The sequence below is a fragment of the Rhinopithecus bieti genome, unplaced genomic scaffold, assembly GCF_001698545.2.
Source record: "Rhinopithecus bieti isolate Rb0 unplaced genomic scaffold, ASM169854v2 scaffold_7967, whole genome shotgun sequence".
NCBI lineage: Eukaryota > Metazoa > Chordata > Mammalia > Primates > Cercopithecidae > Rhinopithecus > Rhinopithecus bieti.
In genome coordinates, this window is record NW_016806112.1 from 1,712,877 (window position 1) to 1,740,103 (window position 27,227).

A 27,227-nucleotide genomic window follows, 5' to 3' on the forward strand; every position below is an offset into this window, starting at 1 on the left:
GAGACGAAGTTTCACTCTTTTGCCCAGGCTGGAGTGAAATAGCACCATCTTGGCTCACTGCAACCTCTGCGCACCTCCTCCCCCACTGTAATTTTCCTGCCTCAGCTTCCAGAGTAGCTGGGATTATAGGCGCCATGACCATGCCCAGCTAACTTTTGTATTTTTAGTAGAGATGGGGTTTTGCCATGTTGCACGGGCTGGTCTGGAACTCCTGACCTTAGGTGATCCACCCGCCTCAGCCTCCCAAAGTGCTAGAAATACAAGTGTGAGCCACCCCGCCTTGCCTAACTTTTGTATTTTTTTGTAGAGATGGGGTTTCACCATGTTGCCCAGACTGGTCTCAAACTTGTGAGCTCAAGTAATCCACCCACCTCAGCTTCCCAAAGTGCGCCCAGCACTAGGATTACGAGCATGAGCCACTGCACCCAACCTAAAACATTAAACTCTTTTTGTAATGATATAGTCTAAAATCTTGGGGCTGGGTGTAGTGGTGTATGCCTGCAATCCCAGCACTTTGGTCAGCCAAGGTGGGTGGGTTGCTTGAGCTCAGAAGTTCGAAACCACTTGGGCAACAGGGCAAAACCTTGTCTCTACAAAAAATACCAAAATTATCAGGCGTGGTGGCGTGCACCTGTAGTCCCAGCTACTTGGGAAGCTGAGGGGGGAGGATTGCTTGCGCCAAGGAGGTCAACACTGCAGTGAGCTGAGATGGCATCACTGGGTGACAAAGTGAGACCCTGTCTCAAAAAACAAGAAAATAACAATAAGATGTTGGAGGCAAACATAACACAACACAGAACAGTATATACATTGTGCTACTATTTCTGAGAGGGGAAGGAGTGGTTGGAAGTATATAGTGTATATAGGAATTTGCTTGTAAACATATTGACCTCTAGAAGGATACACAACCTGATAACATCAAGAATCTTTCGGGGGCCAGGCATGGTGGCTCACACCTATAATTCCAGGTACTAGGAGGCTGAGGCAGGAGAATTGCTTGAACCTGGGAGGCGGAGTTAACAGTGAGCCGAGATCACGCCATTGCACTCCAGCCTGGGTGACAACAGCAAACCTCTGTGACAAGAGGGAAACTCAGTCTCAAAAAAAATCGTTTGTTGGGGGTGGGGAATGAAGACTAGAGATGAGAGGGGGAAGGGAAATTTTACTCAAATATCCTTGAATTTTCATAGGTTGAATGTATAGCTTAATCAAAGTAAGACTGATTAAAACTTTATTTAACTAAATTAATTGAACACTGTCATGGATGTTAACTTATAAACTACACTTAAAATTAAACAATTATCGACCAGGCATGGTGGCTGACATCTATAATCCGAGCAAGCTGGAATGCTGAGGCAGGAGGATCGCTTGAGGCCAGGAGTCAAGACCAGTCTGGGCAACATAGCAACACCTCATCTCTGTAACAATAAAAACAGCCGGGCATGGTAGTATGCCCCTATAGCCCAGGTACTTGGGAGGCTGAGGTGGAAGGACTGCTTGAGCCCAGGAGTTTGAGCCATGATCACACCACTGCACTCCAGCCCGGGCAACAGAGTGAGACACCGACTCAAAAATTTAAAAGTTGGCCAGGTGTGGTAGCTCACGCCTGTAATCCCAGCACTTTGGGAGGCCGAGTTGGGTAGATCACAAGGCCAGGAGTTCAAGACCAGCCTGGCCAACACGGTGAAACCCAGTCTCTACTAAAAATACAAAAATTAGCCAGGCGTGGTGGCATGTGCCTGTAGTCCCAGCTACTGGGGAGGGTGAGGCAGAGAGTTGCTTGAACCTGGAGGCAGAGGGTGCAGTGAGCCAAAATCACGCCACCACACTCCAGCCTGGGCAACAGAGCAAGACTCCATCTCAAAAAAAAAAAAAAACTTTTTAAAATAAAATAATCTTAATAGCTCTTTGATTCTCTTTATGATGGCATCTCCTCAATACGTCTGTGGGAGTTAATCATCTTTAAATGCTGCTGATCCAATACTGTAGCTAATTAAAAGAACATTTAATTCAGACATCACCTAAGGACAAGATTTAATAAAGAGAACAGTTAGGCTCACTAATACTTCAGAATTTTCTATAAATCGTATTTATTCTTACTTTGTCAAATTTTCCAAGGCTGCTCTTTGTTCGGGGATCTCCTTCTTCAGAGCCAGTCATTGCTAACTGCTGCAAAAGGCGGCCTACCTGCAACCCAAAGCAGCGGTAGGGAGACATAAGCTACAGACAGATACTCATAAATACCTCTCTGTGAAAGCAAGCACATCTATTCAATTCTCAATATCTGTTTCATAACACTATTCATACTACCTGACCAGGCATATGAAATAGTATCCCCCAAAAGATGTGTACCTTATGTTGGCTTTTGCTATTTTTAGATTAAGAGTTAGAGAAAGTATAAATTTTTGCTTTAATTTCTCTTTAACACATAAGATATCAACATTAGGCCGGGCGCGGTGGCTGAAGCCTGTAATCCCAGCACTTTGGGAGGCCGAGACGGGCGGATCACGAGGTCAGGAGATCAAGACCATCCTGGCTAACATGGTGAAACCCCGTCTCTACTAAAATACAAAAAACTAGCCGGGCGACCTGGCGGGCGCCTGTAGTCCCAGCTACTCGGGAAGCTGAGGCAGGAGAATGGTGTGAACCCGGGAGGCGGAGCTTGCAGTGAGCTGAGATCCGGCCACTGCACTCCAGCCTGGGCGACAGAGCGAGACTCCGTCTCAAAAAAAAAAAAAAGATATCAACATTAGGGGGAAAAAGCACAATACATTTGTTTCTGACATTGTACTTTTCATGTGTTTAGAGCTTTTTAAATTAATTTGTAAAGCCGGGCGTGGTGGCTCAAGCCTGTACTCCCAGCACTTTGGGAGGCTGAGATGGGTGGATCACGAGGTCAGGAGATCAAGACCATCCTGGCTAAGCCGGTGAAACCCCGTCTCTACGAAAAAATACAAAAAACTAGCCGGGCGAGGTAGCGAGCGCTCCCAGCCGCTCGGGAGGCTGAGGCAGGAGAATGGCGTAAACCCGAGAGGCGGAGCTTGCAGTGAGCTGAGATCCGGCCACTGCACTCCAGGCTGGGTGACAGAGCGAGACTCCGTCTCAAAAAAAAAAAAAGAAAAAAAAAATTAATTTGTAAAAGCTGACTCATTCATTAAATTACCTTAAGTTAATATTAAGAACATTACCCTATAGAGTTCACAAAGCACTCAAGGTAGAATTTTTTTCCTAGATGTAAAAGCGAATGATTCCTATCTAACATAAGCTGGTTTGATAAGTAAATACTAATTCATAGAACAAGTACCCTACTGGCAAAAGTTGTTATTGTACTCTTTTTAAAGGCTAATGAAAGTTATTACAGGATCCTCTTCTTAATATCTGGGACAAGCCCCCCTTTTTACTGATTCTGAAAATATGTGATTCAATCTCTACTGAAATGACAAAAAAAAAAAAAAAAAAAAAAACTACAAATACATTATCTACCATAAGAATAAATTTAAGTGTTTCATGGGCCAGGCACAGTGGCTTACGTCTATAATCCCAGCACTTTGAGAGGCCAAGATAGGAGGATTACCTGAGGCCAAGAGTTCAAGATCAGCCTGGACAAGAAAGCAAGACCCTGTCTCTATAAAAACATTTTTTAAATGAGCCAGGTGTGCTGGTACACACGTGCAGTCCCAGCTACTCAGGAGGGTGAGGCAGGAGGGTCACTTGAGCCCAGGCGTTCAAAGGCTACAGTGAGCTAAGATGGCACCACTGCACTCCAGCCTGGGTGACAGAGTGAGACTCTGCCCAAAAAAAAAAACAAAAAAAACCCCTACTGTTTCATGAATGAGGAGTCAAAAATTTTGTGCTTACTTCAGAAGCACATATTAAAATTGGAACTCCACAGAGATTAGCATGGCGCCTGTGCAAGGATGACACACAAATTTGTGAAGAGCTCCATATTATAATTTTTTTTAATTTATGAAAGTTAAAAAAAAGGTAACTTTATTTCAGGCATTTCTATATAGTGAATTGTTAAACACCCCAAGGTGATATAACTGATCATAAAAAAGAGCTAATCCTTTTTTTCTGATTTTTTCTTTTTTAAATTAATTTATTTATTTTTTTGAGATGGAGTTTCACTCTTGTTGCCCAGGCTGGAGTGCAATCTCGCCTCACCACAACCTCCGTCTCCCAGGTTCAAGCAATTCTCCTGCCTCAGCCTCCCAAGTAACTGCAATTACAGGCATGCGACACCACACCGGCTAATTTTGTATTTTTAGTAGAGACGGGGTTTCTCCATGTTGGTCAGGTTGGTCTCGAACTCCGGACTTCAGGTGATCCGCCCGCCTGGGCCTCCCAAAGTGCTGGGATTACAGGCATGAGCCACCACAGCGGGCTAATTTTTTTTTTTCCAATAGATATGGGGTGGTGGGGGGGTCTCACTGTGTTGCCCAGGCTGGTCTCAAAATCCTGACCTCAAATGATCTGCCCACCTTGGCCTCCCAAAGTGCTGAGATTACAGGTGAGAGCCACCGCACCAAGTATGAGCTAATCATTTTTTAAAAATCACTCAAGGCCAGGTGTGGTGGCTCACACCTGTAATCCCAGCACTTTTGGAGGCCAAGGCATGTGGATCATCTGAGGTCAGGAGTTCAAGACCAGCCTGACCAACATGGTGAAACCCCGTCTCTACTGAAAATACAAAATTAGCCAGGTGTGGTGGCACATGCCTGTAATCCCAGGCACTAGGGAGGCTGAGGCAGGAGAATCACTTGAATCCCGGAGGCAGAGGTTGCAGTGAGACAAGATTGTGCCACTGCACTACAACATGAGCAACAGAGCAAAACTCCGTTTAAAAAAAATAATAAAACGGCTGGGCGTAGTGGCTCATGCCTGTAATCCCAGCACTTTGGGAGGCTGAGGCAGGCGGATCATGAGGTCAGGAGATCGAGACCATCCTGGCGCTAACACAGTAAAACCCCGTCTCTACTAAAAATACAAAAAATTTGCCGGGCATGGTGGCACGCACCTATAATCCCAGCTTTTTGGGAGGCTGAGGCAGGAGAATCACCTGAAGCCAGGAGGCAGAGGTTGCAGTGAGCCGAGATCACGCCACTGCACTCCAGCCTGGGCAACAGAGCGAGACTCCGCCTCCAAATAATAATAATAAAATAAAAAATAAAATCATCCAAAATAGTCTATTCTAAATAAACACCAGTTCTTCACAGTATATCTGAGGAATAAGGTGTGATGAAAAGAGTCCATGAAAAAATAATAACATGACTTCAGTCATTCAGATGATTGCAAAAAAATGCTAATATACATCCAAAAATCCTCTTTCTGAAACTCTTAAAAGAGTTTCAGATTTCAGAATTCAGAGATTTTAGGAAGGTAATGTGGTGTATATATACAACATGTTCAATATACAGATGGCATTTTGTAATCAAATGAATCAACATTTCTGCAACAAAATATGAGTATTCACTAGCACTAAATGGAATAACAATTATAAATATAGCTGGGCATGGTGGCGTTCCCCTGTAATCTCAGCTACTCAGGAAGCTGAGGCAGGAGAATTGCTTGAACCCAGGAGGCGGAGGTAGCAGTGAGCCAAGATCGTACCATTGCACTCCAGCCTGGGCAACAAGAATGAAACTTCATCTCAAAACAGAAAAATGAAAAAAAAAAAAAATTTGTGAATAGTCTCATGTTACTTCAGCACAGGTTTTGCTACCAAATAAGGTATAGAAGACATTCAGTTTTTGTTCATTTTGGGTTCTGAAATTATAGAAAAGGGATGGTGGACTTGCTCTAGAAAAATCTAATCAACTCTACATTCAAGTGTGTGAGGATTCCATTTAAAAACAAACACAGCCAGGTGCAGTGGCTCATGCCTGTAATCCCAGGACTTTGGGAGGCTGAGGCGGGCAGATCACAAGGTCAGGAGTTCGAGACCAGCCTGACCAACATGGTGAAACCCCGTCTCTACCAAAAATACAAAAATTAGCCAGACGTGGTGGTACATGCCTGTAATCCCAGCTACTCAGGAGGCTGAGGCAGGAGAACTGCTTGAACCCAGGAAGCGGAAGTTGCAGTGAGCTGAGAATGCACCACTGCACTACAGCCTGGGTGACAGAATAAGACTCCGCCTCAAAAAACAGACAAAGACAAAATGTTTTGTGACCACCATAGTTTTAAATCCCAGTATTACTGCTTTTATTTAATAAGATGCAAATACTTAGAACTGGTTGAGAAAATGTCGTAAGTATATACAAATATTGTCGTCATATTATTTGTTCCCACCCCCATAGCCCAACCAACTGATTTTAAACTAAATGTCACATTAATAATAATAGCAAAAGCATACCTGCATCAGATTAAATCGTGCTACCTCATTAATAGGAGCATCAGAAATTATTCCATACTGTTCTGGATTGACAACTGCAGGACAAATGAAGCAGGCCAACAGGAGATCAGTACACATTGCCCGGACCTCCCCTACTTCCAGCCTGTCTACACAGGAGAGGGTTTTGTACATCTGAGACACGATCCACCTTAAACTATGTGGAAAACAATATGTGTTCTGTTTGAGATAACCAATAAATTTGTTCACCAAAGCCACTAGTTTGGCTTCATTGGACTCCACCATTTCTTGAACTTTTTGCCTGAATCTGTCTGAGCCCTTCTCTCCAAAGAGTTTTTCCTGCTGAGATGGGGAGAACCTCTCAATTAGCTTGTTTGGATCTGTTTCCAGGTGATCTTCATCTTCAACAAGGAGTTGCATAATTGGCTCATGTAAAGTGGCTGTGAGGAAAAGTTTGGCAGAAAACAGTCCTTCAGAAAAAAGTTTAAATAAGATGCTGAAGGCACAAGTTCCTCTCCTCAAAAGTCGCCTAGGGTTGTCACTTTCTTTAAGTTCAAATTCAATCAAGTATCGCAAAACCTGAAGGAGGTAGCTTTCATCTTCTTGCATGATGCAATTGCCATACAGGGACGTAAAAACTGTGTAAATAACACTTTGTGTGTTCTCCTGATTAAGTTTCTCTCCAGCAACCAAAGAGGAGGCAATAAGACGAGGATTTTCCCTCAATCGACTCAAGAATTCTCCATAAGCAGTCTCCTGAAATCCCAATTGCTTATACCCATCAACAAATTGTGTATCTTCCAAAATTTTGGCATGTTGGCAACATTCAGCAGGGGAAGCTTCAGCACTAAAAAAAAATGAGCAAACAAGCAAAATAATAGTATTAATAATAACACATATGCTATATCCAAACATAGGTATATGAGTTGATTATAGTCCCAACAATAAGATCACTCTGAATTGCTAAAATTTTTTAGACCAACAGCAACTCAATGAGTAAAGGAAGACAAAACTAAAAAGTACAAAGGACAATTTCCTCATATCAAATCAGAATCAATGAAAAGTATTGGGGCTGGGTGCAGCGGCTCACACCCGTAATGCCAGCACTTTGGGAGGATGAGGCAGGCAAATCATTTGAGGCCAGCAGGTCGAGACCAGCCTGGTCAACATGGCGAAACTCCCATCTCTTCTAAAAATACAAAAATTAGCCAGGCATGGTGGCAGGCACCTATAATCCCAGCTACTTGGAAGGCTGAGGCAGGAGAATCGCTTGAACTCAGAATCTAGAGGATGCAGTGAGCTGAGATCGTGCCACTGCACTCCAGCCTGGCCAACAGAGCAAGACTGTCTGGAAAAAAAAAAAAAAGAAAGAAAGAAAGAAAATTATCAGTTTGTAGATCCTAAAAACTGTCCAGTCCTCTTATGAACTAAATTAAAATTAGCTGCAGGATGGGCACAGTGGCTCACACCTGTAATCCCAGCACTTTGGGAGGCCAAGGTAGGAGGATCACTTGAGCCCAGGAGTTCAAGGCCAGCCTGGAAAACATGGTGAAACTCCATCTCTACAAAAAAAAAAAAAAAAAAAAAAAAAAAAAAAAAATTGAAAAAGCCGAGCGCGTGGCTTCAAGCCTTGTAATTCCCAGCCCACTTTGGGGGCCTGAGACGGCGCCGTGGAATCATGAGGCTTAGGAGCATCAAAGAAAACATCCTGGCTAACTACGTGAAAAAAACCCCGTCTCTACTAAAAAAAAATACCAAAAACTTAAGCCGGGTGAGGGTGCGACCGCCCTGTCAGCCCGAAAGCTACTCGGGGAGGCTGAGGCCAGGAGAATGTGTACAAAACCGGGAGCGGAGCCTTGCCCAGCTGAGCGAGATTTCCGGCCAACTGCTCAAAGCGCTGGGCGAACACAAGCAAGACTCTGTCTCAAAAAAAAAAAAGAAAAAGAAAAAAAACGAAAAATATTAGCTATGATTTGGTGGCATTGCCCTGCTAGTCCAGCACTCAGCGTGCTGACGGGGAATCGCTGAGCCTCAGGGCTTGTGACAGCAGTGACAAAGCATCACCCCACTCTGCATTTCCAGCCTGGGCGGGCGACAGAGCCAGATCTGTTCTGAAAAATATGTATCAGTACAGTTAAATGTTATGCTCTATTTAATGGACATAGGAAAGTTTAAAATACTTTCAAGTACTAAAAAATACTAAAAATGAAGTCCTATTCAGCATTTTGCTCAACCATCCTCAAACAGCAACATGCCAGTATGTATGACCTGCAGAATCACATCCTTTAACCAGGGCCTTTTGCTCTCTGGAAAAAAACAAAATCCAAAATAAGCCTAAAAGATGGGGGAAAAAAAAACACAATGCCCACATAGCATGCTTCTTTTCTTAAACTCTTTTTATGAGGTAAAAATTACAAGTAAAGGCACAAGTGTCAAAATTTCAGCTCGAAAACTCATACTAATGCACCATAATCACCACTCAGATTTAAAGGACATGGAAATTTAAAAAACACCCCAAGAACGCTTCACAGGCCTTTCCCAGTTCAAAATTACCACCCTCTCAAGGTCCAAACAAAAGTAAAACTATTACTCTGATTTCTGGTCATCAAAAGATCAGGTTCCTGCCTCTTTTTGAAACTTCATACAAATAGAAATTATTTTTACAAGTACCATATTTCTTTGCGTTCTGGCTTATGTTCTCAACAAGCACTGAATAATTCTTAAGAGTGTAAAAACTGTCTTGCCAAGTGGTGGCTCTACCTATAATCCAGCACTTCGGGAGGTTTCAAAAGGGGGGCAGATCAAAACAAGGTTCAGGAGTTGAACCAGCGACCAATTTGATGGGAAACCCGTCTTTACTAAAAATACAAAAATTAAAGCCAGGGCTGGGCACGCATTAATTTCCAGTTTACCAGGAGGCTGAGCAAGAAAAATTTCTCTTTGAACCCAGGAGCAGAGTTGCAAGTTGAAAGCTTGGATCGTTGCCACTTGCACTTTTCAGGCCTGTGCAAACAGAGCAAGACTCCAACTCAAATATATAATAATAAAATAAAATAAAGAACTGTTCTTGTAAAAGAATATTTAAAGACAAATTTAAAATATGTGTTCTAAACCTGAAATTAGTATACAATATCGAAAAAACATGGAAAAACCATAGTAGATGAAAGATAAAGACCTAAAGAATAGATAGGAATAAGATAGATAATTTTTTTTTTTTTTTTTTTTTTTTTTGGAGACAGTCTCACTCAGTTGCCCAGGCTAGATTGTAGGGGTGCAATTTTGGTTCACTGAAATCTCCACCTCCCGGGTTCAAGCCATTCTCCTGCCTCAGCCTCCCGAGTAGCTGGGATTACAGACATATGCCACCATGCCCAGCTAATTTTTGTATTTTTAGTACAGATGGGGTTTCATCATCTTGGTCAGTCTGGTTTCGAAATCCTGATCTCATGATCCACCTATCTTGGCCTCCCAAAGTGCTAGGATTACAGGCATGAGCCACCGTGCCCAGCTGGAAACCTATATATTAAATATTAGGAGAAAAGCAGAACAGGTAATTTCCTCTCTACAACAATACTTTTTTTTTCTTTTGAGACAGAGTCTCGCTCTGTTGCCCAGGTTTCAGTGCAGTGGCAAGATCTCAGCTCACTGCAACCTCCACCTCCCGGGTTCAACCAGTTCTCTGCCTCAGCCTCCCAAGTAGCTGGGATTATAGGCACCTACCATAACGCCCAGATAATTTTTTTATTTTTAGTAGAGATGGGGTTTCACCATTTTGGCCAGGCTGGTCTTGAACTCCTGACCTCATGATCCATCCGCCTCGGCCTCCCAAAGTGCTGGGATTACAGGTGTGAGCCACCACGCCCAGCCAACAATAACATTTTATACAGACAAAGACACAAAACCAATTGGTATGATATAAAATGTCAATGCTTAAGTTATAATTTTCTATAACAGTGCCTAAGTTATTTAATAATCAAAATAAACTGTATTATAAGCAAAGACTCACCTTAACATTGATGTAAAATCATCTTAAATAATGTACTTCGTTGGAAATGGATTCATTTATTTACAGTTACTAATTTATTTACAGAATCATAGTGGTTCATAAAATTTAAAACCTGAAAATCATTTCTTTACCTGGTTATGATAAGCCGATCCAAATTGATTCTCTGTTGCTTCGCAATCCATGCTGTACGATACAGCTTTTCAGCTGTCTTAAGTACATCTGCATTGAGCCTCTGAATGAGCTGTTTCTCAGAGTTTACATATAAGCGTTCCTGCTTGAGGTGATGAGCCAGAGTATGAATATCTAGCTTCACCATCTTCAGTGTGGGAAAGGCTCAAAGACTGATCACTGAGAGTAAAAAGATAAATATTTAAAGTTTATGTATGTCACTGAAACTCTTTTCTAAAATCAAAAGGGATAGGAGAACACTTTAAGAATTAAGTTACACTTGGGTAGACGCGGTGGCTCACTCCTACAATCCCAGCACTCTGGGAGGCCGAGGCGGGCGGATCACAAGGTCAAGAAATCGAGACCATCCTGGCCAACATGGTGAAACCCCCGTCTCTACTAAAATACAAAAAATTAGCTGGGCATGGTGGCGCGCGCCTGTAGTCCAAGCTACTCAGAAGGCTGAGGCAGGGGGATTGCTTGAACCTGGGAGGCAGAGGTTGCAGTGAGCTGAGATTGCACCACTGCACTCCAGCCTGGTGACAGAGCGAGAATCAGTCTCAAAAAAAAAAAAAAAAAAAAAGAAAAAAAGAAAAAATAATTAGGTTACATTTGATAGCACTTTTAACTCTAATTTTCAAATAATCTCTATCTTTTTACTACAGAAGTATTATAGGTTCAGTAGAAAAATTGGTAAATACAGATAAGCAAAAAGAAAAAAAAGCTCACTCCTAAGGCCACAGCTCAGACAGCTGCTGTAAACCCTGTGTATATCCTCAAATACAATGTCTATTTGTTAACCCCAGAGTTATCCTTGACTGTGCTCTTTCTAATCACAATCAAAATATCCTGTTGATTCTATCTTGAAAATATATCTAAAATGTGACTACTAATTCCCGCCATCCCCCCATTGCTAATTAGATCAGTTCTCACTACGAGGTGTGTAATCACCACGTCCTAAGTGATCTCACTGCTTCTTTTATTGTACTTCTAAAGTCTGTTCTCTACATAGCATAGTGAATTAAAAAGTCAGATCATGGCCAGGCGCGGAGACTCACGCGTGTAATCCCAGCACTTTGGGAGGCCAAGGCAGGTGGATCGCCTGAGGTCAGGAGTTCAAGACCAGCCTGGTTAACATGATGAAACCCCGTTTCTACTAAAAATACAAAAATTAGTTGGGTGTGGTGATGTATGCCTGTAGTCACAGCTACTTGGGAGGCTGAGGCAGGAGAACTGTTTGAACCTCGTAGGCAGAGGTTGCAGTGAGCCGAGATCACGCCACTGCACTCCAGCCTGGGCAACAGGTCTCAAAAAGAGGAGAGGAGAGGAGAGGAAGAGGAGAGGAAGAGGAAGAGGAGAGGAAGAGGAGAGGAAGAGGAGAGGAAGAGGAGAGGAAGAGGAGAGGAAGAGGAAAAAAAAAAAGAAAAGAAAAGAAAAGAAAAGAAAAGAAAAGAAAAGAAAAGAAAAGAAAGAAAGAAACCAACAAAACAAAACTTAAGTCAGATCACTTTATTACTTTATTCCCCTACTGGAAACCATCCAAAGGCTTTATTTCATGATAGAATGAAATCTGAAGGTCCTACAAGATCTACCCCTGGCTACTTCTCCAATTTCCTCTCCTACAATCCCACCCTAGTTCACACAGCTCCAGAACACCTACCTTCTAGCTGTCCCTTGAACAGGCCAAGCATGTCCCTCTCTGAAAGTGTGCACATTTGCTGGCCTGTCTCTGGAAGGTTATCCACTATCTTCATTCCATTCAGATCTCTCCACTCAAACATGTATTTAGAAAGGCCTTCTCAGACAATTCCTTCTAAACTAGAAAATATAACTTCCTAATCTCTCTTCTGGCCTTTAAAAAAAAAGCACTGCCCCATCTAGCATTATATTACAGATATCTACCTGCATGTTAATCGTGCTCATTGCAAGGCTTCCCCACCAGAAGGTAAGTGACAGTAAAGCCAAGCCTTGTTTGCTTTGTTCACTCACAGCTGTAATTTCAGGGACTAGGAGAAGGCCTAGTTCATAGCAGGAGTTGAATAAATATTTGCCAAAGGAATAAATGAAATCTCACTACTCTTATTTATCTAGTAGCTAAACAAACTGATACAAATAGCACACATATTTTAAAGCATTATTATTTAAGCTATGCCCTTGAACCTAGAATTTGTGCCAGATCACAAATGTTAAATCAACAACAGAAATACCTGTGGCATAGATAACAAAACATAATATTGTGTGTTCGGGCAGCAGACAGCCATCAAGTTAGCAAAAAATTTCTTGGGTTGGGCACAGTGGCTCATGCCTGTAGTCCCAGCACCCTGGGAGGCCAAGGCGGGTGGCTCACTTGAGGTCAGGAGTTCGAGATCAGCCTGGCCAACATGGTGAGACCCTGTCTCTACTAAAAATACAAAAATTCACCCGGTGTGGTGGCAGGTGGCTGCAATCCCAGCTACTCAGGAGACTGAGACAGGAGAAACTTGAACCCAGGAGGCAGACGTTGCAGTGAGCTGAAATCGCACCACTGCACTCTAGCCTAGGCAACAGAGTGAGACTTTGTCTCAAAAAAAAAAAAAAAAAAAAAAAAAAAAGGCCAGGCACGGTGGCTTACATCTGTAATCCCAGCACTTTGGGAGGCTGAGGTGGGTAGATCACCTGAGATCAGGAGTTCAAGACCAGCCTGACCAACATGGAGAAACCCAGTCTCTACCAAAAATACAAAATTAGCCGGGCATGGTGGCACATGCCTATAATCCCAGTTACTCGGGAAGCTGAGGCAAGAGAATCGCTTGAACCTGGGAGGCAGAGGTTGCAGTGAGCCAAGATTGTGCCACTGCACTCCAGCCTGGGCAACAAGAGAGAAACTCCATCTCAAAAAAAAAAAATTTCTCATTAAGAATTAAACATTATGGTAGCAGCTAGAAATATACTTGAAGCAACCTTCATTGAGAGAAACAGATTTAATCATTTAAAATTTTCATTTCTGCAATTTTAAACTTTCTCCTCTCCTTTGAATGAACTACTGATGACTAGGAAAATTTCAAGTATTACTGTGAAACCTGAATTTAACTGCTTTTAAAAAACACCTTCTTGTACCTTATTGATTCCCCAGCCAACTATGCAAAGCTGTTATTCTAATCTCCTCCACTGTTGGAGATAGCTTTCCATATTGCTTTCCTCTGAAAAGATATCAGTATGTCTAGTCCACCAAGATGATTTCCTGTTGAATTAGTCACAAAGGCATGTGTGTACATTTTTTTAAATGGTGACATACATACATATACTCTTATTAATTCAGCCTACAGAAAATGCATGTGTGACTTTGTAGACTTCCATGTGGGAACTCTTAACACCCTCTAGGGGGCTCTAAGTCCACAGGCTAAGAAAAGAATCATTGCTCTAATGGTTTTATTTATGAGAAGTATCATAGTTAATGAAAGCAGTCCTGAGGTGGAGGTTGCAGTGAGCCGAGATCATCGTGCCACTGCACTCCAGCCTGGTGACAGAGTGACACTGTGTCTCAAAAAAAAAAAAAAAAACTACTATACGCGGCCGGGCTAACTACTAAATGCGGCCGAGCATGGTGGCTCACACCTGTAATCCCAGCACTCTGGGAGGCCGAGGCGGGTGGATCACCTGAGGTCAGGAGTTTAAGACCAGCCTGGCCAACATGGTGAAATCCCATCTCTACTAAAAATACAAAAATTAGTGGGGGGTGGTGGTGGGTGCCTATAATCCCAGCTACTCAGGAGGCTGAGGCAGAATTGCTTAAACCCAGGTTGCAGAGGTTGCAGTGAGCTGAGATCGTGCCACTGCACTCCAGCCTGGGCGACAAGAGCGAAACTTCATCTAAAAAAAAANAAAATTAGTGGGGGGTGGTGGTGGGTGCCTATAATCCCAGCTACTCAGGAGGCTGAGGCAGAATTGCTTAAACCCAGGTTGCAGAGGTTGCAGTGAGCTGAGATCGTGCCACTGCACTCCAGCCTGGGCGACAAGAGCGAAACTTCATCTAAAAAAAAAAAAAAAAAAATCCATATGACCTATATGCTTCATTAATTAGTTCAGTTGCCCTGAATATATAATACATAACCTCTTAACCTTTTTTTCATGTATAAAATGTGGACAAGGCCAGGCGCGGTGGCTCATGCCTGTAATCCCAGCACTTTGGGAGGCTGAGGTGGGCAGATCACCTGAGGTCGGGAGTTCGAGACCAGCATGACCAACATGGAGAAACCCCATCTCTACTAAAAATATAAAATTAGTTGGGTGTGGTGGTACATGCCTGTAATCCCAGTTACTCAGGAGGCTGAGGTAAGAGAATCGCTTGAACCCGGGAGGCAGAGGTTGCAGTGAGCTGAGATTGCACCATTGCACTCCAGCCTGGGCAACCAGAGCGAAACTCCATCTCAAAAAAAAAAAAAATTGACAAACATCTGAATTTATTCTGTGCCTGACACAAGCAACATATTAGGTACCGGAAATACAAAAAAAGGAGAAAACCTAGTACTGTGCCCTCAACAACTTTCTAAACTAGTAGAATGAGGCAGGCATGCAAGCAAATGGCTGCCCCAAAGCATTATGAGTATTACGCTACAAGTCTACACAACATAGAGTAAGGACAAAAATAAAAGGAATGACTGAAGAAATAGATTCCTCAACTTAGTCTTAAAAGACAAGTATGTGCAAAAACAAAAAAACAAAAAACTGGCCAGGCGCAGAGGCTCACACCTGTGATCCCAGCATTTTGGGAGGTACGAGGCGGCCTCATGACTCCTCGTGAGGTCAGGAGTTCAAGACCAGCCTGGCCAAGATGGTGAAACCCCATCTCTACTAAAAATACAAAAAAACCAGCCAGGCATAGTGGTGGGCGCCTGTAATCCCAGCTACTCAGGAGGCTGAGGCAGAGAATCGCTTGAACCCAGGAGGCGGGGGTTGCAGTGAGCCGAGATTGCGCCACTGCACTCCAGCCTGAGCAACAGAGCAAGACTCTGTCTAAAAAAGGAAAAAAAAAAAACCTATTTGCCAGACAGGTGGGGGTAGAATATTCTGGACAGAAACAGCCAACTAAACAAAGGCATATATATATACACACACATACATATACCTACACATATATATATGACATGAAGTCTATTTAAGGACCTACACATGGCTTATTACAGTTTGAGGCCGTGTATGTTTGTGCAGTTAAGAGTAGGGATGGAGGGAGAAGGTAGAAAGTGTATACTAAGAGATAAGGCTACAGAGACAGAAGGCATAGAAAACTCAGAGTTAAGAAACTTGGGCCAGACGCAGAGGCTCATACCTATAATTCTAGCACTTTGGGATGCCAACGCAGGCAGGTCACTTGAGCCCAGGAGTTCGAGACCAGCCTGGGCATCATGGCAAAACTCTATCTCTATAAAAAATACAAAACTTAGCCGGGTGTGGTGGCAGGTGCCTGTAGTCCCAGCTACACAAGAAGCTGAGGTGGGAACATCACCTGACATCTGGAGATTGAGGCTACCATGAGCCACGATTATGCCACTGCATTACAGCAGCCTGGGTGACAGAGTGAAACCCTGTCTTAAAAAAAAAAAAAAAAAAAAAAAAAAAAAAAACTTTGCACTGCATGCAATGAAGAGGCTTAAACGCGATTAACACAATTAAATTTATATTTCACTACATAAAGTCTCTGGTACCAAGGAAAAGTATGAGGAGGTGGGGATGGAATAGACAAAGAAATTGCTGATAGGCAAGAAATAACAGTGGGGAATGGAAAGAACATGGCAAATTCCAGAGAAGTTAAAAGGCAAGAAATACAAGGTGCTGACACCTCCATACGGAGAAGGTGTTATTCATCACAACTATCATAGGAGAAAACAGTTTATAAACTGAAAACTGTGCCTGGAATGGGTCTAAGAACTCTGCACATTTAGTCTTTATAATATCCCTCTCCAAGATAGGTATTTTGCAGCTAAGAAAATTGAGGCCTAGGGATTTGCTCAAGGTCATACAGGTGAGAGGTGATAGAATCAGTACACTATTGCTATTACCCTGATGTCTACATGAAAAATCATAAATCCATATTGATCTACCGAGAGGCACTCCTTTCTTTACAGTTGTCACTCAGAAACATGCCTTAGATAACCTTCCACAACTCTAAATTCAACTATGTTAAAACCACTGTTTTCCTTAGAAACTTTTTTACCTATTATTAAAACAATTAATAACTCAATACCATTCTTCCAATAGGGAAGGAGCAGCTTGTTGTATTTCCAGCGGTATGCTTTATTTTTATTTTTATTTTTTTTTATTTTTTGGAGATGGAGTTTTGCTCTGTCGCCCAGGCTGGAATGCAGTGGCACAATCTCGGCTCACTGTAATCTCCGCCTCCCGGGTTCAAGCGATTCTCCTGCCTCAGCCTCCCGAGTACCTGGGACTACAGGGGTGCGCCACCACGCCCGGCTAACTTTTGTATTTTTAGTAGAGACGGGGTTTCACCATGTTGGCCAGGATGGTCTCGATTTTTAGACCTCGTGATCTGCCTGCCTCAGCCTCCCAAAGTGCTGGGATTATAGATATGAGCCACAGCGCCCAGCCCTCTTTTTTTGTTTTTAAATCTTCTGACCAACTGATGCCTGTTGACAGCCAGCATTCTTCACAGAGTCTCTCTCATCTGAACTTCCATTCCATCCCTGAGACCAATCTGTCTCAATTATTTCTTAACACACAACCACATTAATATATCTAAATTGCAATCAAAATTATATTATTGTTCTGCCTAAGATATCTTCAGTGGCTTCCCATTACCTTCAGGAAAACAACTGATTATTTAGGTTTATAACATGTACAGCCTTCTAAAATCTGGTCCCAAACTATTTTTCTAGGCCACCTTCCATTGCTACACTGTATGAACCTTTGACTTCATAAAAATATCTTACTTGATATCCCAAACACTAATCCTTCCTTGATTGCTGGTGTCTCACATGCTCCTGCATTTCTGCACTGTTTTGTTTCTGTTCTGGCGTGCTGTACAATATTTTGGCCATGTATGGTTGTTTAAATTAAAGTTAAATTTTAAATTAAAATTCAAAATGTATGGTATGCAAATTATATCTTAATAAAAACAATGTAATTTAAAATTGTTTCTTAGTCATACTAGATGCCATTCCTAGTACTGGGGACCCACATGTAGCTAGCAGCTACTACACTGGACAATGCAGACATAGGGTATTTCCACCATCATAGAATGATGAAAGTTCTACTGAATAGCACTGCTCTAGAGTACAAATCATGTCTGATTCAACGTTGAGTTCCTCACAATGTCCACAGAGTAAGCACTTTAAAAGTACCCATATCTGTGCCTGTAATCCCAGCACTTTAGGAGGCTGAGGCAAGCGGATCACGAGGTCAGGAGCTCGAGACCAGCCTGGTCAACATAGTGAAACCCCGTCACTACTAAAAATACAAAAATTAGCCAGGTGTGGTGGTGTGCACCTGTAATCCAGCTATTCTGGGAGGCTGAGGCAGGAGAATCGCTTGAACCCGGGAGGCAGAGGTTGCAATGAACTGAGATCGCGCTACTGCACTCCAGCCTGGGTGACACAGCAAGACTCTGTCTCAAAAAAAAAAAAAAAGAAAAAGTAAAAGGTACTGATTTCTGGCCTGGAGCAGTGGCTCACATTTGTAATCCTAGCACTTTGGGAGGCCAAGGTGGGTGGATCGCCTGAGGTCAGGAGTTCAAGATCAGCCTGGCCAACATGGTAAAACTCCATCTCTATTAAAAATACAAAAACATTAGCCAGGAATGGTAGCAGGTGCCTGTAATCCCAGCCACTCAGGAGGCTGAGGCAGGAGAATCACTAAAACCCAGGAGGCGGAGGTTGCACACTAGAATCCAAGAGGGAGAGGTTGCAGTGAGCCATGATGATGCCACTGCATTCCAGCCTGGGCAAACAGAGTAAGACTCCGTCTCAAAAAACAACAAAAAAAGCAAGTACCCATTTCTCCTAATTTAAATTTAAATATAAGCAGGCTTACCACACCAAAATTAATGTTCAAACAAGTTTCTCTGTAATTGTAGCAGTGACTCTCGGGACTTTTTTTTTTTTAAAGACAGGATCTCACTCTGTTGCCCAGGCTGGAGTATACTGGCACAATTGTGGCTCACTCCAGCCTTGACCTCCTGGGCTCAAGTGATCCTCCAACATCAGTCTTCTGAGTACCTGGGACTACAGGCGTGTGAAACCACACCCGGCTAATTTTTAAATATTTGCAGAGACAGGGTCTCACTAAGTTACCCAAGCTGGTCTTGAACTCCTAAGCTCAAGCAATCCTCCTGCCTCAGCCTCCCAATATGCTGGGATTACATGCCTGGGTAAACTTTTTTTTTGTTTAACTTTCAGGGTACTACAAAATTCTATACAAAGTAAAACACTCCAAACAAATTTAGATTCACTTGTGTTGTTATAACATACTGAGGAAATTTGTTACATCTCAAAAACAGGCTATAATCCCAGTGTTTTGGGAGGCTGAAGCCGGTGGATCACCTGAGGTCAGGAGATTGAGACCAGCCTGGCAAACATAGTGAAACTCTGTCTCTACTAAAAATACAAAAATTAGCCAGGTGCGGTGGCACATGCCTGTAGTCGCAGCTACTTGGGAGGATGAGGTGGGAGGATCGCTTAGGCCTGGGAGCCAAGATCACGCCACTGCACTCCAGCCTGGGCAACAAAAAACAAAAAAAAAGTTATTGAGAGTCCCTGCTTTAGAGTTTTGCATAGATGTTTACATATATTTTCGTAACAACCCTCACGGCTACAAAGATAACATAAATGTAGAAAATCAACAAATAATTGTTAAAATTTACACATTCTTAGGGGCGGGTGAGGTGGCTCACGCCTGTAATCCCAGCACTTTGGGAGGCCGAGGCGGGTGGCTCACGAGATCAGGAGTTTGAGACCAGTCTGACCAACATGGCGAAACCCTGTCTCTACTAAAAATACAAAAATTAGCCGTGCATGGTGGCACATGACTGTAATCCCAGCTACTCGGGAGGCTGAGGCAGAGAATTGCTTCAACCTGGGAGGCGGAGGTTTCAGTGAGCTGAGGTTTCACTGCACTCTAGTCTGAGCAACAGAATGAGAGTCTGTCTCAAAAACTAAAATAAAATAAAATAAAATAAAATTTACATATTCTTCTACAAAATCATTGATAATTTTTTTTAAATAATCAAATGAATTCTAATATGTATTTGCCTACAAGATTTCCTGCTTGTCTTGTAGTTATATTGCTATAATGGGAGAAAAAGGTTAAGAGAAACTCTTAAGAGAAACTGTTCTAGATTAAAAGCAACTAAAACAACATAACCAAATGCAGTGCAAGAGTCTTGACTGGCTCTTGATTAGGGGGAAAAAGACAGAAAAGCCACTTTAGGGACAACTGGAGACATTTAAATATGGACTGGATACCAGATGATATTAGAAAAGTATTGTTAATTATTATCAGGTGTGATATTGGTATTGCGATTACATAGGAGAATACATTGTTTTTAAGAGATGCACACTCATGTATACATTTAGAAATAAAATGTTAGGGCCAGGCATGGTGGCTCAGGCCTGCAATCCTCGCACTTTGGGAGGCCGAGGAGGGCAGATCACTTCAGAAGTTCAAGACCTGCCTGGCCAGCATGGTGAGATCCCGTCTCTACTAGAAATACAAACATTAGCCAGGCATGGTGACATGCACTTGTAATCCCAGCTACTTGGGAGGCTGAGGCAGGAGAATCACTTGAACTTGGGAGGTGGAGGTTGTAGTAAGCCAAGATCATGTCACTGCACTCCAGCCTGGGTGACAAAGCAAGACTCTCTCTAAAAAAAAAAAGACAAAGCAAGACCCTCTCAGAAAGAAAGAAAGAGAGAGAGAGAGAAAGAGAGAGAGAGAGAGACAGAGAGAGAGAGAGAGAGAGAAAGAAAGAATGGGAGTGAGTTAGGATCTCTGCAACTTGTACATGGTTCAGCAAAAACATTAAGAAATTTTTTTCAAATATAGCAAAATGTAAACTGTTGAACTGAGGTGGTAGGTATATAAGGATTACTGTGCTATCTTTCAGTGGTTTTTGTCTGTTAGAAATATTTCATGTAGCCGGGCACGGTGGCTCAAGCCTGTAATCCCAGCACTTTGGGAGGCCGAGACGGGCGGATCGAGAGGTCAGGAGATCGAGACCATCCTGGCTAACATGGTGAAACCCCGTCTCTACTAAAAAATACAAAAAAACTAGCTGGGCGAGGTGGCCGGCGCCTGCAGTCCCAGCTACTCGGGAGGCTGAGGCAGGAGAATGGCATAAACCCGGGAGGCGGGGCTTGCAGTGAGCTGAGATCCGGCCACTGCACTCCAGCCTGGGCGACAGAGTGAGACTCCATCTCAAAAAAAAAAAAAAAAGAAATATTTCATAATTTAAAAATGTGGTAAAATACTTTAGAAATTCTCAAATTGTGCCTTTCTTGCTGCTTAATTAAATGTAATTGAACAAATATATGACAGAGTTTCGCTGGAGCCTAGCCAAATCGTCTAATATCAAGGAGCTCACGACCCAATTACAACTGAAATATTGTTCAAGATAGAAAGGGAACATAACATGTTTTCAATGACACAGCAACATATGAGCCAATCATGCAATTAGAAATTAAAATCTTCAAATATAACTTTACTTAAAAAATTAACACATGTAGGCCGGCGTGCGTGCGCGCTCAAGCCTGTCTAATCCCAAGCACTTGGAGGCCATAGACGGGCGGGTCACGAGGGTCGGAAGCATCGAAGACATCCTGCCTTAACACGGAAACCCCGTCTCCTACTAAAACTCAAAAACTAGCCGCGGCGAGTGGCGGCGCCTGCTGAGCTCCCAGCTACCAGGAGCGAGACAGGAGTAATGCCGTGAACCCGCGGAGCGTGCAGCTCTGCAGTGAGTCTGAGATCCGGCCACTGCACTCCAGCCTGCGGTGACAGAGGCGCGAGACTCCGTCTCATAAAAAAAAAAAAATAAACACCCATGAGGCTGGGTATGGTGGCTCACAGCCTCAACTCCCAGCACTTGAGGAGGCTGATGTGCAGTCACACCAGGCTAAAAAATTTTAGCGGGGGTGCGGGGCTCATGCCTGTAATCTAGCATTTGGGGAGGCTTCTCGAGGACAGGCAGATCGCACCGAGGTCAGGAGTTCGAGACCAGCTCTGGCCAACATTGATGAAACCCCATCTCTACTAAGAAAATACAATAAAACTAGGCGCCGGGCGCGGTGGCTCAAGCATGTAATCCGCAGCACTTTGGGGGAGGGGCCGAGACGGGCGGACACGACGGTCAGGAGATCGTATACCATCCTGGCCTAACATGGTGAAACCCGTCTCTACTAACAAATACAAAAAATAGCCGGGCGAGGTGGCGGGCGCTGTAGTCCCAGCTACTCGGCTGAGGCTGAGGCAGGGAGAATGCGTGAACCCGGGAGGCGAGTTGCAGTGAGCTGAGATCTTGGCCAGCTCACTCCAGCCTGGTGGCAGAGCGAGACTTCCGCCTCAAAAAAAAAAAAAAAAAAAAAAAAAACTAGCGGGTATGTGCCGCATACCTGAAGCCAGGCTACTTGGCGAGGCCAGATGGGAAGGATTGCTGAACCTGGTGGAGGTGGAGGTTACAGTGAGTGAGATCACTCACTGCACTCGAGCCTGGGGGTGGGGACAGACCAGATCCTGTCTCAAAAACACACACACACACCACCACAACCACCACACAACACCACACAAAACAATGATTGAGGAAAAGGGAGTTTGATAATTTAAAAGTATACCAATTTTTCCGCTTTCTAAGCCACCATCTATAGTATCAGCCGGAGTTAAGGGTCACCAAGAATAGTCTTAAATAAGGAACTTTATATGCTGAATAACTAAAAGTAGGAAAATTTTTACAATACTAAGACAACAGAAAGAGTACAATACATTAGAAATATCAGTTTGTTCCTGAAAAGTAACAATAACAATATGGACCATCAACTAACAATAATAATATTAATTCTCAAACTAGCATTATTACGAGTTATGCCAATACTCTGCTTCTTTTCTAATGAACTCTGTAGAACCCTTATGATATGTGTACTCTATTTATCCTTTGACAGGTAAGAAAAGTGTTGGACATTATCTAGTAAGTAGTTCTAAAGTCAAGATTCATGACAACTGTCTGACTCAAATAGCACGCTTGCTCTCAATCCCAACTAATCTAAACATTTTGTCAGTAACATCGATTTATTTAGGTTCTGCTTAAAATTTACTACCTTAAAGTCCTGTTGACCTATGGTGTTACATAGAACTTATTTGGCTTCTGGTGACATCTACTTCATTTGAGTTTACACCCAAATACCACACAAAACAGTGTCTCCAGCCCTTTAGTCTCTTCACTGAGCTTAAATTCATTTTTCCTCTACCTTGCAAAACATCTGAATATAAGGAACGAATTTCAGAATGAAAATCTATAAAAAGCCGATTTCTCCTAGAACCATAGGAAAGGTTAAAAATTTTAGCACGGGTGCGGTGCATCCCTGTAATCTAGGCATTTGGGGCCGAGACAGGCACAGATCACCTGATGTCAGGAGTTCGACACCAGCCTTGCCGAAACCCAGTGAAAGCCCGTCTCTATAAAAATACAAAAATAGCTGGACATGGTAGCACATGCCTGTTAATTCAGCTACTTTCAAGGGCTGCGGCAGTGGAGAATGTTGATACCTGGAGCTGATGCTATGTCACATCACTGCACTCCCAGTCTGGGTGATCAGTAGCAGTGACTCCATCTCCTATATAATAATCATAAATAAAATAAAATAAATTAATTAAAATAAATAAATAAGATAAATAATATAAAGTAAAATAAAGGTCCAAAGGTGCTCACGATTTTCAGCTATGCTTTATCCCTCAGAGATAATTTCCAAACTCCTTGGTTTAATATTCAAAGTACAATCTTGCTTCAATCCACCCCTCCAATCCTAATTTATACTATTTCCCTACATAAACTCTCCTACTCCTGCCAAACTGGCTTTCCCATCTTTCTTTTATTTTTTGTTTTTGAGACAAGGTCTTGCTCTGTCGCCAGGCTGGCTGGAGTGCAATGGCACCATCATGGCTCTGTGCCTCCCCAGCTCAAGCAACCCTCCCTCTACAGGCATGCACCACCATGCCCAGCTAATTTTTGCATTTTTTGTAGAGACAAAGTTTAGCCATGTTGCAGAAGCTGGTCTCAAAGTCCTGAGCTCAAGTGATCCACCTGCCTTTGCCTCCCAAAATGCTAGGATTACAGGCATGAGACACTGCACCCAGCCCATTTTTACTTTCAGTTCATCGTCATGTTTCTAAATTTGTATCTGGCCCCCTCTTATGTAGATGTTCCAATTTCCAAGACCAGACTCAATAAAACCTTCCTTTCTAACCATACAGTATGCACACGGCAATAAATCTCAACACTGAACTCCTGACACACTGATTTTTTATTTTTCTTTTTTTTTGAAATGGAGTTTCACTCTTGTTGCCCAGACTGAAGTGCAATGGCACGATCTCAGCTCACTGCAACCTCTGCCTCCCGGGTTCAAGCAATTGTCCTGCCTCAGCCTCCCGAGTAGCTGGGATTACAGGCACCCCCCACCACGCCCAGCTAATTTTTATATTTTTAGTAGAGATGCAGTTTTGCCATGTTGGCCAGGCTGGTCTCAAACTCGTGACCTCAGGTGATCCGCCCACCTCAGCCTCCCAAAGTGCTGGGATTACAGGCGTGAGCCACCGAGCCTGGAAAAACTTTTGATACCACCAATTTGAAATCTTTTTTTGTACTTTCATCTTTAATGTCTATATCCTGTCTTTCTGTGTCCTCAAAGGCATAGGGCATCTCTTAGGCCTATGTATCCCCAGCCCCCAAACCACGGCCAAACATAAGCAGCTCTCAATATTTTTTTATCTTTGCTAATATTTGCATTGTCACAAGTTGCTCTATGAATAAGAACATAAGTAAAATCAAAGAATTTTTAAATTAACATTAGGCACACCTAAAATAACAAATAAAAATTTTTCCTGAAATTCACGAGCAGTTTCTAAGTTAGAGAGTTTCATTCTGTAGTAAAAAAAAAACAACTAGACTTTGAAAATCTATCAGTTCAAGAGCTGGCCAGGAGGGGTGGCTCATGCCTATAATTCCAGCACTTTGGGAGGCCAAGGCAGGCAGATGGCTTAAGCCCAAGAGTTCAAGATCAGCCTAGGCAACATGGCAAAACTCCATCTCTATCAAAAAAAAAAAAAAAAAAAAAGAACAACAATAAAAAAAATTAGCTGGGCATGGTGGTGCACACCTGTAATCTCAGCTACTTGGGAGGCTGAGATGGAAGGACTGCTTGAGCCCAGGAGGCAGAGGTTGCAGTGAGCTATAATTGCACCACTGCACTCCAGCCTGGGCGACAGAGCAAGGTCCTGTCTCAAAACACATATATTAATATATATATGGCCGGGTGAAGTGGCTCACATCTATGGACCCAGCACTTCGGAAGGCCAAAGCAGGTCGATCACTTGAGCCCAGGATTTTGAGACCAGCCTGGGAAACATGGCGAAACCCTGTCTCTACAGAGAACACGAAACTTATCTGAGTGTGAGCGCACATGCCTGTAGTCCCAGCTACTCAGGAGGCTGAGGTGGGACTATCACTTGAGCAGGGAGGTCAAGGCTGCAGTAAGCCAAGACTGAGCCACTGCACTCCAGCCTGACCAACAGAATGAGACCCTGTCTCAAAAAATAAATAAAATAAAATAAGTTAAACAGCATTAACACATTTTCTATAAAAACGAAATAGATGGGCCAGGTGCAGTGGTTCACACCTGTAATCCCAGCACTTTGGGAGGCCGAGGCAGGTGGATCACCTGAGATCAGGAGATTGAGACCAGCCTGGCCAACATGGCAAAACCCCATCTCTAACCAAAAACAGAAAAATCAGCCAGGTGTGGTGGCAGGCGCCTGCAATCCCAGCTATTCAGGAGGCTGAGGCAAGAGAATCATCTGAACCCGGAGGGCAGGAGAATCACCTGAACCCAAGATCGGGCCACTGCACTCCAGCTTGGGAGACAGAGCAAGACTCCACCTCAAAAGAAAATAAATAGATTATGCCTACGCATATTAGTCAGATTTTGAGAAGTTCAAGTTTTTTAACTCATGTTATTAACACTTATCACTGAGAGCACAGTAAGGAGATTTTAGTGGCAAGAGTGAATTTCTATATCCTTCTATAATGGTATAGAGGAGGGGCCAGCAGAATATGACTTTCAGGCCAAATTTAGCCTGCTGCCTGTTTGTATAAATAAAAGTTGTATTGGAACAAAGCCATACTCATTTGTTTATATATTATCTATGGCTGCTTTCATGCCACAATGGCAGAGCTGAATAGTTGCCAGAGTCCTCCACAGTCCACGTGGCCCACAAGCCCAAAATATTTACTGTCTAGCCCTTCACAGAAAAAGTCTGCCAACCCCTGATAAGCAAGTATACCCACTTTAACGCAAAGCACAGAGAGCAAGCACTGCCTGACAAGGTGAAATTTATGAATTACAAAACACAGTCATGTGCCACATAAAGACATTTCAGTCAACCATGGTGAAACTCCAGTGGGCCCATGAGATTATAATGGTGCTTTTATACCATATTCTTACTGTATCATTTTTTTTTTTTTTTGAGACGGAGTCTTGCTCTGTCGCCCGGGCTGGAGTGCAGTGGCCAGATATCAGCTCACTGCAAGCTCCGCCTCCCGGGTTCATGCCATTCTCCTGCCTCAGCCTCCGGAGTAGCTGGGACTACAGGCGCCCGCCACCTCGCCTGGCTAGTTTTTTTTTGTATTTTTTAGTAGAGACGGGGTTTCACCATGTTAGCCAGGATGGTCTCGATCTCCTGACCTCGTGATCCACCCGTCTCGGCCTCCCAAAGTGCTGGGATTACAGGCTTGAGCCACCGTGCCCGGCCTACTGTACCATTTTCTATGTTTAGATACACAGACACTTACCATTATGTTACAATGCCTAGAGTATTCAGTACAGTAACATGTTATACAGGTTTGTAGCCCAGAAGCAAATAGGCTATGCCATATAGCTTAGGAGAGCAGGGAGCTATGCCACCTAAGTTTGTGTAAACACACTCTATAATGTTTGCACAATGGCACTGCCTAATGACACATTTCTCAGAATGTATCCCTCTTATTAACGACCCATGACTACACATTAAAAGTCTCAAGGAAGCCAGAGGTGTGGTGTCTCAGGCCTGTCAGTCAGTGCTTTGGGAGGCCGAGGAGGGAGGATCACTTGAGGCCAGGAGTTCAAGAACAGCCTGGGCAACATAATGAGACCCTGTCTCTTTAAAAAAAAAAAAAGTTGCCAGGCGCAGTGGCTCACACCTGTAATCCCAGCACTTTGGGAAGCTGAGAGGGACGGATCATGAGGTCAGCAGTTCGAGACCACCCTGGCCAACGTGGTGAAACTCCATCTCCACTAAAAATACAAAAAATTAGCTGGGCATGGTGGTGTGCACCACCAGCTGCTTAGGAGGCCAAGGCAGGAGAATTGTTTGAACCTGGGAGGTGGAAGTTCCAGTGACGTGAGATCGTACCACTGCACTTCGGCCTGGGTGTCAAGAGTGACACCCTATCTCAAAAAAAAAAAAAAAGTT

General features: G+C 43.2%; 1 protein-coding gene across 7 annotated transcripts in view; it reads right to left on the reverse strand.

Moving 5' to 3' along the window:
* GAPVD1 (GTPase activating protein and VPS9 domains 1) overlaps positions 1 to 27,227 on the reverse strand; it is a 101,548-nt gene that overhangs the window by 59,230 nt on the left and 15,091 nt on the right. For 6 of the 7 annotated variants that reach the window (XR_001886145.1, XR_001886143.1, XR_001886144.1 and 3 more), the window contains exons 2-4: positions 10,490 to 10,706; positions 6,356 to 7,199; positions 2,101 to 2,187 (exon numbers count right to left, since the gene is read on the reverse strand). Coding sequence is in view for 1 of the 7 variants with exons in the window: in XM_017874752.1 (XP_017730241.1) it covers positions 2,101 to 2,187; positions 6,356 to 7,199; positions 10,490 to 10,674 (1,116 nt within the window). In the remaining 6 variants the exon portion in view is untranslated. Of the gene's footprint in view, positions 1 to 2,100; positions 2,188 to 6,355; positions 7,200 to 10,489; positions 10,707 to 18,548; positions 18,567 to 27,227 lie in introns of those variants that run through there. The other variant, XR_001886142.1, reaches the window with a different exon arrangement.